Source organism: Lagopus muta, chromosome Z (assembly GCF_023343835.1).
Source record: "Lagopus muta isolate bLagMut1 chromosome Z, bLagMut1 primary, whole genome shotgun sequence".
NCBI lineage: Eukaryota > Metazoa > Chordata > Aves > Galliformes > Phasianidae > Lagopus > Lagopus muta.
In genome coordinates this window covers 3,042,367-3,057,290 of record NC_064472.1, presented here as the reverse complement: position 1 = coordinate 3,057,290, position 14,924 = coordinate 3,042,367, and the positions used below count along the sequence as shown (strand labels likewise).

The window sequence follows — 14,924 nt, the reverse complement described above, 5'->3', positions numbered from 1 at the left end:
TTTATTGCTTATTTCCTCCTATGAGTGTTGGATTTTCTAGGCTTGCTGCAGTTGCCGTGGCCATTCTTTGGTGGTAGATATGGGTAACCTTGGCAGCAGGGTCCTTTAACTCCAAATCTGCTTTTGAAAGGCAAGGCTGAGAGAAGCACAAACGGTCCTCTGCTTGGTTGCTTTGTGAATAGGCAGCTTGCTTGTTTGCAGAACTTTAAATCGGTGGCTCGTAACGCTGACAAATATAATTACAGTATGTAAATTATATTCAAAATATTTTTGTCTGTTTGATGTATACTAAATTTAAGCTAAGTCATAAGGTGTGCTCTTTGGAAGTGTGGAAGATACAAGAGTGGAGCTACAGATAACAAGTTTATGCTTGTATTTCCTACTGATGAAGACTTTCGCACAAGTTATTTCTATGGGTAGGTGATGAGAATATCACTCTGCATGTATATACATTTATTATACATTTTTGCATGATTATACATGTAGGAGTGGTACAATTTTGACTTGAGACTATTGGTGCCTTTTGTCTAAATATAATTGTACTTGTGCAGACTTGTCTATCTAAATCAAATCTCACTTCTGTTCTCGGAGGTATTAGTAAGAAGTGAGAGAAACAAAGACTCAAAGGAGCAATACATGGGTCTTGAAATTTTAGGTAACCTGCTTCCAGAATGGTCAAATAGTCAATATTGTACTTGACCCTCGTATCTTCTGCACTCGACTGTTTATTTTTATGGACCATATTATACGTGTTCACATTGAATCTGATGATAAGACTGAAAGGAAACATTCCTCTCATGATTCGGTCCAGTTGTAACTTCTGCTTGTAATTCAACCATCCTTTTGCACAAGTAATTTGCTGGGCAGCCGGCTCAATCCTGAGCTGGGAAAGCCATTATTTTGTAATTGCCTTTTCCAAAGCAAAAGATTGCCTTTCAGTTAATTATCAGGATTTCTTTTCCAGTCCTAATCATCAGTGTTTCATGTTGTGAACAGATTGGTCTTTGATACATTGGCATTTAACTACTCATTTATTTTTTTTTTTTTCGGGTCTGTTTTAAGTTTGTAATACAATGTCATTTTACAGAGTTGTTGTTTTGGAGGCAGGTCTGGTCTGATTATTATTATTATTATTATTTTTTTCCCGAATTTCTTCACCTCATTGCAAAACTGAAGCAATACAACTTAAGAAATATGGTCACTCTTTAATGAAGTGTGTTGCTAATGATAATTGGCTTTTCTTAGAATATTTTGTTGAATTATATTTCAGAGAAGAAGTTACTCAGTAAAACCTTACCAGGAAGAGCTCTTCAGATACTTAGATTTGAATCTTTCAGTTCGTTGCATTCTTTCTGTCTTCAACAGTAGACATTTGCTCCTTCTAAACGAGACCAAAGACTTTCAACACAGCACAGTGCAAGATTTTGCACTTGGGCCGGAATCCCAGGCATCCATGCAGACTGGAAGGAGCGGTCCTTGAGAGCAGCCCTGCAGAGAAGGACCTGGGGGTCCTGATAGATGAAAAGCTGAACATGAGCCAGCAGTGTGCTCTTGCAGCTCGGAAAGCAAATGGCATCCTGGGCTCCATCAGCAGAGGGGTGGCCAGCAGGGACAGGGAGGTGATTGTCTCCCTCTGCTCTGCTCCTGTGAGGCCCCATCTGCAGTGCTGTGTCCAGGTGTGGAGCCCCCAGCACAAGAAAGACAGGGAGCTGTTGGAGAGGGTGCAGAGGAGCCACAGAGATGAGCAGGGGACTGGAGCACCTCCCCTATAAAGACAGGCTGAGGGAGCTGGGCTTGTTCAGCCTGGAGAAAAGAAGGCTGCGGGGTGACCTCATGGCAGCCTTTCAGTACCTAAAGGGAGCCTGCAAACAGGAGGGGAATCAACTCTTGGAAAGGGGAGATAATGGCAGGACAAGGGGAAATGGCTTGAAGTTGAGGGAGGGAAGATTGGAGGGAAGTTCTTTGCTGTGAGAGTGGTGAGGTGCTGGAACAGCTGCCCAGAGAGGCTGTGATGCCCCGTCCATCCCTGGAGGTGTTCAAGGCCAGGTTGGATGGGGCCCTGGGCAGCCTGGGCTGCTATGAAATGTGGAGGTTGGTGGCCCTGCGTGTGGCAGGGGGTTGGAGATTCATGATCCTTGAGGTCCTTCCAAGCCTGGCCATTCTGTGATTCTATGATTCTGAACATTTTTTTTTCTTTTTATTCCTTGTGATTTTTAAAAAAAGAAATCTGCTGTCATTCTGCAGTGCTGCAGGTCCTGTCTTCCTCAGCACGCCATTATTGTCCCATTGGGGTGATACTGTGTGCGTATCATGTAATGAAGTCCCCAGGCATGCAGCTGCTCACACTCCTGTGGAGCTGTGCAAAGTGCAATCCTTTGGCCCAGAACATTTTTGCATTTCATGCTTATTTCTATGGCTGACAACTGAGACCAAACAAAGTTTTCATTCTGGCATTTGAGGAACAAGAACCCCAACTGCTATCACCCACTCTGAATTGATAAACTGTAGTAATTAGCAGAGGCAAAGTGTGTGAATCAAGATGTGCATCCTTTCAACATTAGGATATTCGTCCAATCTCTCTTTGCTCCTACATTAATCTTTACCTTGAATTCGACTTCTTTTTCTCTGAGCCTCTTCTGTTTCTAATGTGCTTTCCAACGGTGGGAGATTTTCACACCTCAAAAAGAAAATACAGCACTGTAATCAAACGGACCAAAACCACCTTTTTGTTACCCCTCAGTAATAGATTTCAGAGTCACAGAATGTCTTTGGTTGGAGGGGACCTTAGATATGATTGAGCTCTAATCTCCTGCCGTGGGCTGGTTGCCAATCACTTAGATCATGCTGCCCACAATGACATCCAGCCAGCCCTTGAGCACCTCCATAGGGGTGTTCTCCTCACTCAAGTCCAAGGCTGTTTGCAGCTCCCAGGCACTGACAACACAAGGAACCCTTATACACACATTGAGGCCAGCCAGACTAACTCCACATCCCCTCTAGGCTGTGTGCAAACGCTTGCATATATGTCCTTGTCAGCCTCTGTACGAGTGTGAGATTTGTCCAAGAAATGAGATTCACTTGATCGCCATCTATGCCATCGTAATAAAATTACACAGATAAGACACCATATGAAAGATCAGTTTATTTTCATTAATGCTTAATCCGTTGTTATCATCTATTATTCAAATATTGGAGACATACGAAATTCAAGAAGAAAATTATTTATAACTATCATTAACATCTATTGAAGGCAGTTATGAGATACGTTGCTTTTATACAAATCACCTTTATGGCTTCCACTAATCATGCAAGCAGTTCCCTCTCCCTCTTCCCTCTCCTTATTTTTGGCAGCCAAAAGCACATATGGCAGTTAGGGAAAAGCATATTTATCACTGCACACCATGCTTCTGCTTCTTGTTAGCCTTGATTTTGGAAAACAAAGCCCAGAACACTGCAGTTTTGAAGAATTCCCCTGTCCCTGATGGATAGATGCTTTGTAAGGCAGCGTTAAGTTAGTGTTAAATTATTGCACTTGGATCACTTATATTAGAAAGTTAGTTTTATTCAATCAGCCCTACTGCAATGTAAGCCGTAGCTTGAGATTATTTGTAGAATTCTTCAGCTAGATGGTTTGAGGAATTTAATGTCCTCTAATACAGCATTTCTTATTTTAAATTGAAGGTTCCATCCTTTTGGGATTGTAAATGTAATGCTGTCAGATACGGAGATGTTTATGTGCTACTGTAAAAGATAACACAGATACAACTGCCTCATCTTTGTGTTTTCTGTGTATGCAAAAGTTAAAATGTCTCTGTAATCAGACTGTTCATTATTCAAAGTTCAATAATTGATATAATTTACATTCCTTAAAGAGCCTTGTTAGGAGATTGATTTAATTCTTAACTTAATTGTACTTCTAAAGGTGTTTTTTACTGTATACTGATGTCTGACAGCAGCTGCTTTTCTCTCCTTTTGCAGATGGACCTCCAGTTGTAGCTCATTATGATATATCAGACACAAACTCAGACCCAGAAGTGGTAAACGTGGACAATCTGTTGGCAGCTGCAGTGGTGCAAGAGCACAATAGTTCCTTAGGAAACCAAGACCTGGGATCTACCTGGAGAAACAGAGGGCTGCTGGATGAGCTGGGTGCTGATGCAGGTTGGTTTGAGCTCCCTTCCTCTGATGTTCATTCCTGCTTCTCACTCAGTGTGTCCACCTCCCATCCTTTCGATGGTTTTGTGATTTATACAGCTTTAAGAGCACCCTATGTGGATTATGCAATAAAACAGTACAGGTGCTTATTGAAAGTGTCCGACCTTTACTCCAACTGATAAAAACCTGACAAAGTTTCTGACACTAAGTTTCTTAACAGTTTTTTCTCCCCCTCCTATTACTCTTCAGAAATCTGGTTTGTTCTGTTTGTTTGTTTGTTTTAGTGGTGATGGGAGCGTTTTCCTGCTCTCTTATGACAGTGATCTACTCTCACTACTGAATAGTTGATTATGACAAGCCAGCTAGCCAATAGCTAGTAAACCAATCATCACCTCATTTTAATTATTGTAATCATCTTCTTTGGGGTCTCTCTTGTCTTTTTGACTCTGTAAAATACAAGCATTCACTTTTTTTTCCCACATGCCATCTGCATTTTTAACATATTCTAGAAAATTGGACATTCCAGGTTCAGTTAAAGACAAAAGGGAAAAAGGTGCTGCTTGTAATTGGGCTTCGTATCAGTGGGCTGAAACTTCCTACAAGGAGACGAGAGCAGGAATACTGTGGAAGGCTGTAAAGAAGTTCATGAACCTTGTAACATTGCTCAGCTCCACTTGTCACAAAAGAGCTACGCAGTAAGACAAGGTGCTCCAAAGACTGGGGAGAGCTATGTTAGCATGGGGGTGTTTTCTATTGACTTCACCCCATAGCCCCAAGTGCCAACAGATTGCCTTCCTTGCCAGTCATTTTTAGTACACCATTAAGGTTTTCAGATGTGTAGGACATGGAGGCTTGCTTGTGGTGGAGCAGAGTTTTGTGTTTCACTCTGTTTTTTAAATACAGGCTATACTGCGAGCCTCTGGGTAGCTCTGAGCTGCTTTTCAGCATCCATAAAGCTGAAACAAATGCAAATGCATGGCACATTTTGAAAGAAGTGTTCCATTATTACCTAGTGGAGAGGTTCTCTTTCTGTTACCTTCACAACAGTGTGTAGCTGGGATGTTGTTCCAGCCTTATTGAAGCCTGATACATAGCACCGATGGCTTGGAACTTCAGCAGAAAGAAAGGAATGTAAGGAAATAAAAAATGAAGGTTTCTTACCAAGCAGCATTCCACCTTCCTCTTTATGAGTACGAAGCTGTGATGCAGGTAGAAATTTGTCATCCTTCCTCCTGTATCCAAGGGCACAAACTTCTGCAAGGACGAGGTTGCCAGTTAAACAGATCCCTTCAGGAAAACTCTTTATCTTTAGCCAATGGGAGCATGTTCAGGCAAATTCATTCCTGGTGCTGGGATCCGTAGGGACGAATCTTTTTACTTCCTGCATACATTTGCCCCAGAGCTTGTACTTCACTACACTGCTGGCTGTATGTCTGTCAGGACCAGCCTTTCCTTATACCATGCCTAGAACTGCACGTTTGGAAAACGGAGTTTTCACATCTTACATCTCCTTCCCAAATTAATCTTCAGCCAGCATCTAGCTTAGGAGATGTTACGTGATGGGTTCCCGTGGGAAAATAGCAACATAAGCTTAATCTATGTGAAAAATCTTACTAGGGCACACTATCACATCTTTGTGCATGGGCAAATATTTTGGGTTGTTTTGCAAGCTGATGTTGTAGGGCAAACAAAACATCTCCGTTGTGCATCATCCTAATGTTCTTGCAAGGATATTAAGTGTGTAGGCATGTTATTAGGCATGAAATCTGTATGACCAGAGGCTGTAAATCTGCCTGCCTGCTCTAATCCTGATTTACACTCGGTTACATGTTGTAATATTGACTCTGCTAATTACAGTTTTCCCACTGCTGATTACTTTATTGTCTGAACTTAAAGCTGTGTCAGTAGCCCAGTCTTTGGGGGTTCTTGTTAATGTCTATTGGGACTCATTTCAGGGATGCTTTGTCTTCTGCCCTGGGCAAAGGTTGTAGAATGGCATGCATCAGTCCTAGCAGTTAGCATATAAAGGCAGACCAATACCAATGCCTCCTTCCCAACTCTGTGCACTGAAGGCCTTCATTTTTGTAAAACAGAGAATAGATTGCTCACTCTGTCCCTCTATTTTTCCTCCACCTTTTCTGAGCATTGCAAACAGCCATCAGAAAGCATTTCTGGCACACCCTCTAGCATATATAACATAATATATAACAGACTGTAATCAGCTAAACTCAAAATGTCGTGCTCTACAAATGGCTCTTCCCCCATGTAATCCAATATGTGAGCTGTTCCCAAGCAGTCAGCAGTCTCAGCTCCTTCCAGGCTCCCCAGCTTCTCCCAGGTTAATGCTAAAGGGGGACAACAGAAGCGTGTCCTTTTTTTTTCTTGTCAAACAAGTCCTTGATAAACACAGACTAGCTGTGGATAGCTGGATAGCTGTTGAGGAGCTATCACGAAAAACCACCTGCTGCATTGTGGAGTTTTTGTGATTTAAAAAAAAAAAAAAAAAAAGATTGCTTTCAAGTATTTGTCATAGTAATAATAATGGAACATAATGTGAAGCAGCGTGGCCAGAAATCAGTGGCTTTGTTTTCTTGTTTTCCCATTGACTGTCATCCCTTGTTTTGAGACACCATATTTCTATTTTCCTGGCATGTGTGATGTTTCCATCCATCCTGTAGGCGTAGTTTGCCATAGTATCACTGGATTTGATTCACTGATTGTCATCTTGCTGTAAATCAGAGAGGTTTAGGTGCAATCTAGCTCTTAGTGTTGATGTAAAACAGCAGTTGGAAAGCATGACTACATCTAAAGCAGGGAAGTGCTCCTAACACAACAATATGTCTCATTCACATCTGTGTGACAGCACCATCCGTAGAGCTATTAGAGCTTTTCCAATCATGGCATTCCAGTCTTTTTGGGTCAGCCTGAGAAAGTCCTTCTCCACCTCATTCCTGAGTCATGCAAGCTGTTAAGTATTGTGTCTGTTTGCATTTGTCCCATCTATAGGTCGTTTGGATCCAGGCTTCCTTGCAAGTGACAAACCCTCAGCTGGTAACACCCAGATCAATGAAGAAATTCATATCACCTCTTCTGACAGTGAAGTAGAGATTGTTGGAGTTCAGGAGCATGCCAGGTATGAATTCCTTTTACTTATGTTCAGTTCCAGTATTTCATTAGTTTCATCAGAATTTCTGTGTTGCCAAAACTAATAAAGAAAGAATTCTTAAATTCCCATTCTCTAGTTATCCATCCATGACTGATGCCCCAAAGGTGGAGAACATTAGACTTGGGTTTTTTTTTGTTCTGTTTTTCTGTCATGGTGACATAGAATTGCTCAGGTTGGAAAAGAATCACAGCATCAAAAGAATGACATCAGAATGTGTTTTTCTATAGAACAGTTATCAATGTCATATGTGTTTAGACTGAGCTTGGGATTTGATACCAAATATCAATGGGCAAAACATGTGAAATGTTAAAATATCAAACATTGAGATACCAAGTTTATAGACATGAGGAAACTTTAGAAGTTCAGTTTTAGGTGTGTGCTGTGAATGTTCCAATACGTAAACAAAAATAATGATGTAGGTTCTTGCTATTTTAAATATTCACTTTAAGCATTTAAACAGTTTTAAATTTGTTTAAATGATCGGTCATTGTAGAAGTAAAACTGCTGTCAACCTTTCAGTGGCTGATGTGATAAGATAACGTAAAGATCAGCTCCTTAAGAAGACACAAGTTAGGTCAGAGCCTCCAACTAGATCAGAGTAAGAAAGCCAGAGGTTTCCCTCCAAGCTGGTGGTTAGCAAATCCAATTGTGCCTTGGCTGCTACCTCGGTAAGCATTTTTTGATGTCTCCCTTAATCTTTAAAATAAAGATTAAAATCTTTAGAATTTTGCTTGGCTTAAGGCAATATGAACAAAACCAGCAGAAAAAGGGTGTGTTGGTGAAGGAACAGAGTTTTCTCCATAATTCCTTCTCCTTTTCTTGAGGAAAGGAAGAAGCAAGGTGTGCAGGACTGAGTTTCCTGCACAGATAGTGTAGATGCAGTCCAGCACTGCTGGGTATAGGAAAATATATATATATATTAAGGTGCTAAAGGAGAAAAGATTTAGTCTTAGCTTGTAGAACTGTGACAGTCTTCTCATGGATCAAGCTTCTGCTTGGGGTACCCACACCAAACACTTCTGTGCTGCTGCTTGCACATACAAGATATTAGCCTTGCCTAAGTGTTAAGGACTGTTCTGTCTTGGAAGGGTGGACCATAGGCCCTGAGATGGAGCACTGTATTTAGTTTGCTTTGGCTCCAATCTTTACTTGTCAGTTAATGCTTTAAAATATTCCATCTTAAAGCTTAAAAGAAATAAAATTAAAAAATCCCCTCTGTTTGTTAGAGTTCCCATCTCCTTTTGCTAATTCTTTGCAGATATGTTTTTTAAGTAAGCATTTTTCAGATGGAAGATGTAATGAAAAAGTCATTCTGAGCATCCAAAACTAAACAGCGTTTCTGAGAAGGAAACGAGACATTTACATTTGGATAAATTAGAGCTCTGAGAATAAGCTTCCCCGTTCCGTTTCACTTTCTGTAACCAGGGATGAAAAAAGAAATAGAAGAACATAACCTCAGGAGATGTGCAGAAACTAAACTGTGCTAGTTTGAATTAAATAGAATGTAAATGTCAGAGACAGTTTACCAGCAGCCCAAAATGTCCTGCTTGAGTACGCAGCCACCACCAGCACTTAGAGGAGCAAAACCTGGAGCAAAAGGAGCAAAGTTTTACTAGCACATGCATCAGATTTCCAGATACGAATGGAGGGACCATCTTAATTCCTGTCATCAGTTTGTGTAACAAAATACTTCATCTTTATTAGCTTGCACTTCCTTTGCCACATACCTGTTATCAGTACAATAGGTAAAAGTGTCGTGCTAATCAGTAGATGAGCACTTCAGCAAGGCACTTGAGTGCATGCTTATCTTCCAATACATTTCGTTGACTGTAATCATAGAACCATACAATGGCCTGGGTTGCAAAGGGCCACAGTGCTCATTCCAGTTCCAACCCCCTGCTGTGTGCAGGGTTGCCAGCCACCAGACCAGGCTGCCCAGAGCCACATCCAGCCTGGCCTTGAATGCCTGCAGGCATGGGGCATCCACAGCCTCCTTGGGCAACCTGTGCCAGTGCCTCACCACTGAAATGTTTTACTGAAGTGGGGCTGTGCCAATAGCAGGGAGCATTTCCCAGCATTTCTGTGAATCTTACCTATGATGACCCAAGAAAAATCAAGTTTCATTGCTGTATTGTTGTCACAAAGCTGTCACTTTGTCTTTACTGCAACATGGTGTTGATTCTGAGCCTCACTTCCAGTTTGTCTCTTTGCAAGGTTCCAGCCAGTAAAACTGCCAACTGAATGCTTCTGAATAATGCATGGCAGTGCACATGGTGGGACAGCACTCCCCAGGATCCTTGAGATCCATGCATTTACACCCACTGGCAGAATCCAGCCCCTCTCCCTTCTTTAAGGATGACTTTAAGTCTGGTCTCAGCTTGGTGAACTTACAGATCAGTGGCTGTTTAAGATGATATGGACCCTGCAAATAGGAAAACACCAATGAAATTTTGGGGATGGACGTGTCAGTAACACGCATAAGGGATGAAACACTGCAGCTAAGAATCTTGTGCCTGATTTCGGTAGTAGCTTTAATGCTTTTTTGCTTCTTGCCTTGCTACAGGTATGTTCATCCCAGGGGAGGTGTGATCCAGAGTGTGTCTTCCTGGAAACATGGCTCAGGCTCGCAGTACATTAACGCTCAGCAAACACAATCATGGACTCCCCAGCAGAATTGGTCTTCTCCCCCAGAAGTAGTAGACCTGACTTTGGATGAGGACACCAGGCGCAAATATCTACTGTAATGCCGTGTCACTGTGTTTCTGTCCCCATCCCTTCTCCTTTTGTGGCACAGAAGTCATAGCTTCAGCTTCAGAAGCCCCATTCCTGGCATTGTGAGACTCAAGCTCATGAAGTTTGTTGTTTTTTTTTTTTTATTTCCATAAGAATGCAGTATAATTTTAATATCACTTAGATCTTTTTCTTGCTTTTGCCTTCTTAAAGGAGAATTCCTCCCAGAATTAAAACTTAGCAGCTCCAAATTTAAAACACATCCATATTTACTAATTTGAGTGCTAATTTGAAGAAATCATTGTGTGCAAAGTTACGTCCTCCCACTCATCCCCGCCTCCAACTTCAGAACATTTTTAATTTATCAGTATATTGAGTTTGTAAGTAGCAGTTAGTGTTTTGCAGTGTGAGCATCAGTGATTTTGAGAAATGCTGTGTCCTCACTGGTTTCAGTGGACTTGGAGGTATTCAACACTTTGGAAAGCTGGGCCAGGAGTATTTATATCTGAGCTGATTTGGTTGTGTTACCCGCAGGAGGGACTGTCTTTAATACAAAAGGCCCATAACATATGCACTGAACAGCTTCTAATTAAAGGACTTTTATTTTCAATATAATTTATAGTTTACACTCTTCTCAGTGCTGATTCTTCTGTCTACTTGACTACTGTGTTTCACTGATCACAACCCACGGCTTGTTACGGTTTAGAGCAGCAGTAGTAGAAACTGTCTAGCAGCTGTCCATTGCAAAAGCACAAGAACATGACAAGTAATAAAAAGACCCAGCATCTGCCTGCTTTTTTAAATGTATACAAACTTTTTCCCTATTTCTGAATCTTGCCTGGAGTAGGGAAAGGAGAGAAAGGAGACATACTTGCTCCTAGTCTTCATTTCTGCTATTGCTCGTTTGCTTTCGTTGACCATCTCAAAGCACTTGTGAAGTCCCAGTCTGGCACAGCACTTTAACAGATGCATAGTGTTAATCCCGGGCAGTTTCCTGATTTTGTGGGGCCATTGGGGAATTGACAGAGTTTGTGTTCCCAGGAAACACGTACATGTGGCACTGGGGACTTGGTTAGTGTGCACGGTGAGGATGCGTTGGAGTTTGACTTGGGGATCTTTGAGGTCTTCTCCAACCTAGGCTTCACGTGCTTCAGACTCTGCCCCAAACGGTATTGCTGGATCAGAGTGTAAGGTTGTGGTCTTTTCTTTGACCAGATCTGCACCATTTCCCTGCAGCTCACGTCTCTTATCCTAGTTTTGGAATTGCTTTTAGGGTACAATCCAGGAAACACTCTGTTTGCCTGACCGAGACGAGCAGAACTGTGTACTTCAGTGGGCTCCAGTTTCAGCACGTATGGAAATTCTTATCCTAATCTGTCATTTTGAGCCTTTTCTCCAGGCAAAAACCAAAGATTAGACTTACGCAGGTTGATATTCACTTTAAATGTCTGTTGTGCAATTAAAATACTCCCTTGTATTCGAAATGTTCCTGATGGAAATTTTACACAGCTCCATCAGCAGGTTTTTCTTTATTGTTGTTGTTGTTGCTTTTTTTTTTTTGCCTGTAATGGCTGAAACAGGGGATACTTACAACATGGGGAGTTACATTTCCTTTTCGTGTTGTCTGTTTGTTTTTTTTTTCTTAAATACATTTGGCTCCCACCAATTTTTCTCTGCGAGCCAAAAATAGAAAGAAAAAAGGAAAAAAGAAAAAGGGAGAAAAAAAAAAAAAAAAAAAGAGAGACCACCAAAACCTAATGAGTGTTGGTGTGGTTGGCAACAAACTGCAACTTTGGAATGGTGGTTTCGTGGCTTTTGCTGTTCCATGAAGTTCTTGTAGAGATCAGTTTCAATGAAAGCTGCAGGGACCCATCAGTAGGCCTGCCATTAAAATGCAAACTGTTTTTCTTTTTTTTAAAGTTTGTATATTATGTGACCTCCATGTATATATAATAACAACCTAACCAGACTTCCTCCCATTGTGCACTGTGTTTGTTTCAACAATCCATGCATTGTAGTCCGATGCAGGTTTTCTTTTATTTAAAACACTACGCATTTTCTTTTTTGTCCTTATCAAATTTGAGGAGGGTAGTGGCCTGAAAAACACAATCACTGGATAGCTAGGGAAGTGTTTTCACTTTGCTTTTTTTTTTTTGGTCGTTGTTGTTATTGTTATTTTATTCTTTTTGTATGAAAAATAAGAGCAAAAGGTGCCTGGACAGTTTTGCTCTTCTCAGCAGGAAAGTGAAATGTTCAGCCGTTGTATGGCCAAGAACCAATGCACGCAGGGCCTGATCCAGAACCCACTGGAGCTGATGGGGGTTTCCCCTCAGCTGCACTGTGCATTGGCTCACGTCCTTCTTGGTTCAGCAGTTCCTGAATTGCTTGAGAGTGAACGTGGGATCTTCTGTAGCAAAGACAAATAATTGCTTAGAATTTAAATGTTCGAAACGTGCGACTGTAGCTTAAAAAAAAAAAAAAAAAAAAATTAAAAAAAATTTTTTTTGATTATTCTCGACACTCATTATTTAGTTCTCATTTTTCCATCTGGTATTTAATGGTCTTCGGAGAAAAAAAAAAAACAAAAAATAAAAATAATTAAGCAAACAGAGTGTTATATAAATATATAAAAATATATATATTTTTGGTGCAAGATGAGACCTTCCGTTTTTTTGAAACAAGTCTGTAGCATAAAGGTTAAACTATTTTAAGACGAAATAAAATAGAGTGTATTATTTAAACAGTGCTGTCTTGTTTTTCTTCCTTCCGTTTTCGGTCGGTACGCAGCTCTCTTTGTCACATCCCCAAAATAATTCCCTTTCAGCTCCAGGATTGGCTTGCAGCACTCCCAAATTCAGCACTGCAGATGTGGGGGGGATGAGAGGCAATTTCCCCAGCACCCAGGAAATGCCCACAGCCTGTGGATGTCAGCTTGTAAAGACTGAAAAGGGAACTGCAAAGGCTCTACTGAGCAGTTTAGTTCTCTCCTTCCCTTGAGGTCTGCAGATCGTGTCCTTTGCTGTGTGCATCAGTGCAGTTTGCTGACATACTTGTTGTATTTCCCCTCTTCTTTTCAGGGCTGTAGTTTGTGGGCTCCAGTTCCTGTGTTTCCAGAGCAGCGCAGGGATGGAGCTCCATTACTCCTCTCTTTGCAAGGTCAGGAGCAGCACTCCTGCAAAATGCAAACTTGTGGCAGACAAATCCTGTGTTTGCTTCCAGCTTTGTTGCAAACAAGGCAAAATGATGGAAAAGAAAGAAGTGTTCTCTGCAAAATCCATTTTTCATTACTGCACAAAAGAATGCAGACCTGCAGCCTGGCCAGTGCCTTCCCGTTTCCTCTGTGCAGCTCTGACAAAATACCCCATCTTGTGCAGTGAGGATCACATCTACTTTGTCCACAGCTTCAAACAGTGACAGACAGCCATAATCCAGGACCCCCAAACCTTCCCCGCTACCTTTCTGGTTTTGGTTGGGCTGAGTGATGCTTTTAAGACTCTAATGAGAAGTCTGTCCCTCTTGCAGTGTGCTGTGTGTTCTCACCCAAAGCTCATCCTGCCTGGCATGGGACAGGACAGATTCACAAAGGGGTAATTCCATTGCTTTTCCACATGGCTGCACTTCCTATTCAGCTCCATCTGTTCACACTCTCCCTGGACCATGTGTGACAAAACCCCCAAATAACAACCAATATCCAAATTTGGGGTATATTGTCAAATTGTTTTCATTTCTTCACACGTTGGGTCTTCTCTTGGGCTCTCAGTGCCACGTTTCCTACCCCATCCCAACATCAGGATGGACAGACAGCGATGGGAGGTCACCCTTCGTGCTGGGAGGTTCAGGGTACTTTTCCCAGCTCTTTCTCTCCAGAAAGATAAGAGCTGGAAATTTCAAGCTGTGCTTTGTATCTACAAGTGCCCTGCGGCTTTTTGCTGTCTGTAGGCTTTGCAGAAGGTGTGGAGCAGCTCAGATGACCATGTATTGCTTGAATTCCTTTTAATAACTGAGGAGCACATGGTGTTTTTCTATGGCGTGTGCCCCAAAGCCAGCCAGCCACTTTTTGGGGATCTCCACACAAAGCATTTGAGTCCCCCCAGCACATCTCTATAAGCTGCTGTGGTCACAAACTGGCATTGCTGGCACCTACCAAGAGCCCTTAGAAGAAGAAAGTTTGCCATTGTAAAGTCTTGGTGACTTGGCTCTGCCACCCAGCTACCTGGGACATGATATGGGAGAGTGCTTCTGCAGTGAGCTGTGGAACCACACAACGTCTCATTCCTAATCCACTTGGGCTTTATTTTTGTCATCTTTTTTTCAGCTTTATCCTCAGTTGGGACAAGGATGTAGGCGGGTTCTCCTGTGGGTCCTCTCACGTGTTCTCCTTGGGTTCTCCCATGGGTTTTCCTTGAATACTCTCATAGGTTCTCCTTGTTCTTCCCAGAGGTTCTCCATGAGTTCTCCCATGGGTTTTCCTTGGCTTGTAGCATGGGTCCTCCTGTGGGTTATCCCGTGAATTGAGTCCCCCCATGAGTTCTCCTTGGGTTCTAAGCTCACCACACCCTACAGATGTGAAGACATTAGGTTGAGTTGCAGCCACACAGAGAAAACAACGGGAAGGTGAAGAGTGGGAGTGAAAGACACACAGAGCAGCTTACAAAACACAACATTTTCCTAATGAAAAGAGGGATGACTTAAAAAGGCAGTGTGTCTGGGACAAGACTCAGCAAATCGAAAACATTGAGAAGTTCCTCTCCCACACTGCAAACGAATATTGATTCCTCCACACTTCTCAGGAGCATCCGAGGACCTTCCCCACGTCATGGAAGCACCCAGGGGATGTTCCAGTGGCCTCAGGCTGCTAAAACCTCATCCTATA

The 14,924-nt window shown here is 42.0% G+C and overlaps 1 protein-coding gene across 2 annotated transcripts in view; it reads left to right on the top strand.

Moving 5' to 3' along the window:
* The window catches only part of CZH18orf25 (chromosome Z C18orf25 homolog), a 43,216-nt gene extending 30,659 nt beyond the window's left edge, over positions 1-12,557 (top strand). For both annotated transcript variants that reach the window (XM_048931627.1, XM_048931628.1), the window contains 3 exons: positions 3,979-4,161; positions 7,162-7,288; positions 9,885-12,557. In XM_048931627.1, the coding sequence (XP_048787584.1) occupies positions 3,979-4,161; positions 7,162-7,288; positions 9,885-10,065 (491 nt within the window). In that variant the 3' untranslated portion in view covers positions 10,066-12,557. The remainder of the gene's footprint in view (positions 1-3,978; positions 4,162-7,161; positions 7,289-9,884) is intronic.
* The last annotated feature ends 2,367 nt before the right edge of the window (positions 12,558-14,924 follow it).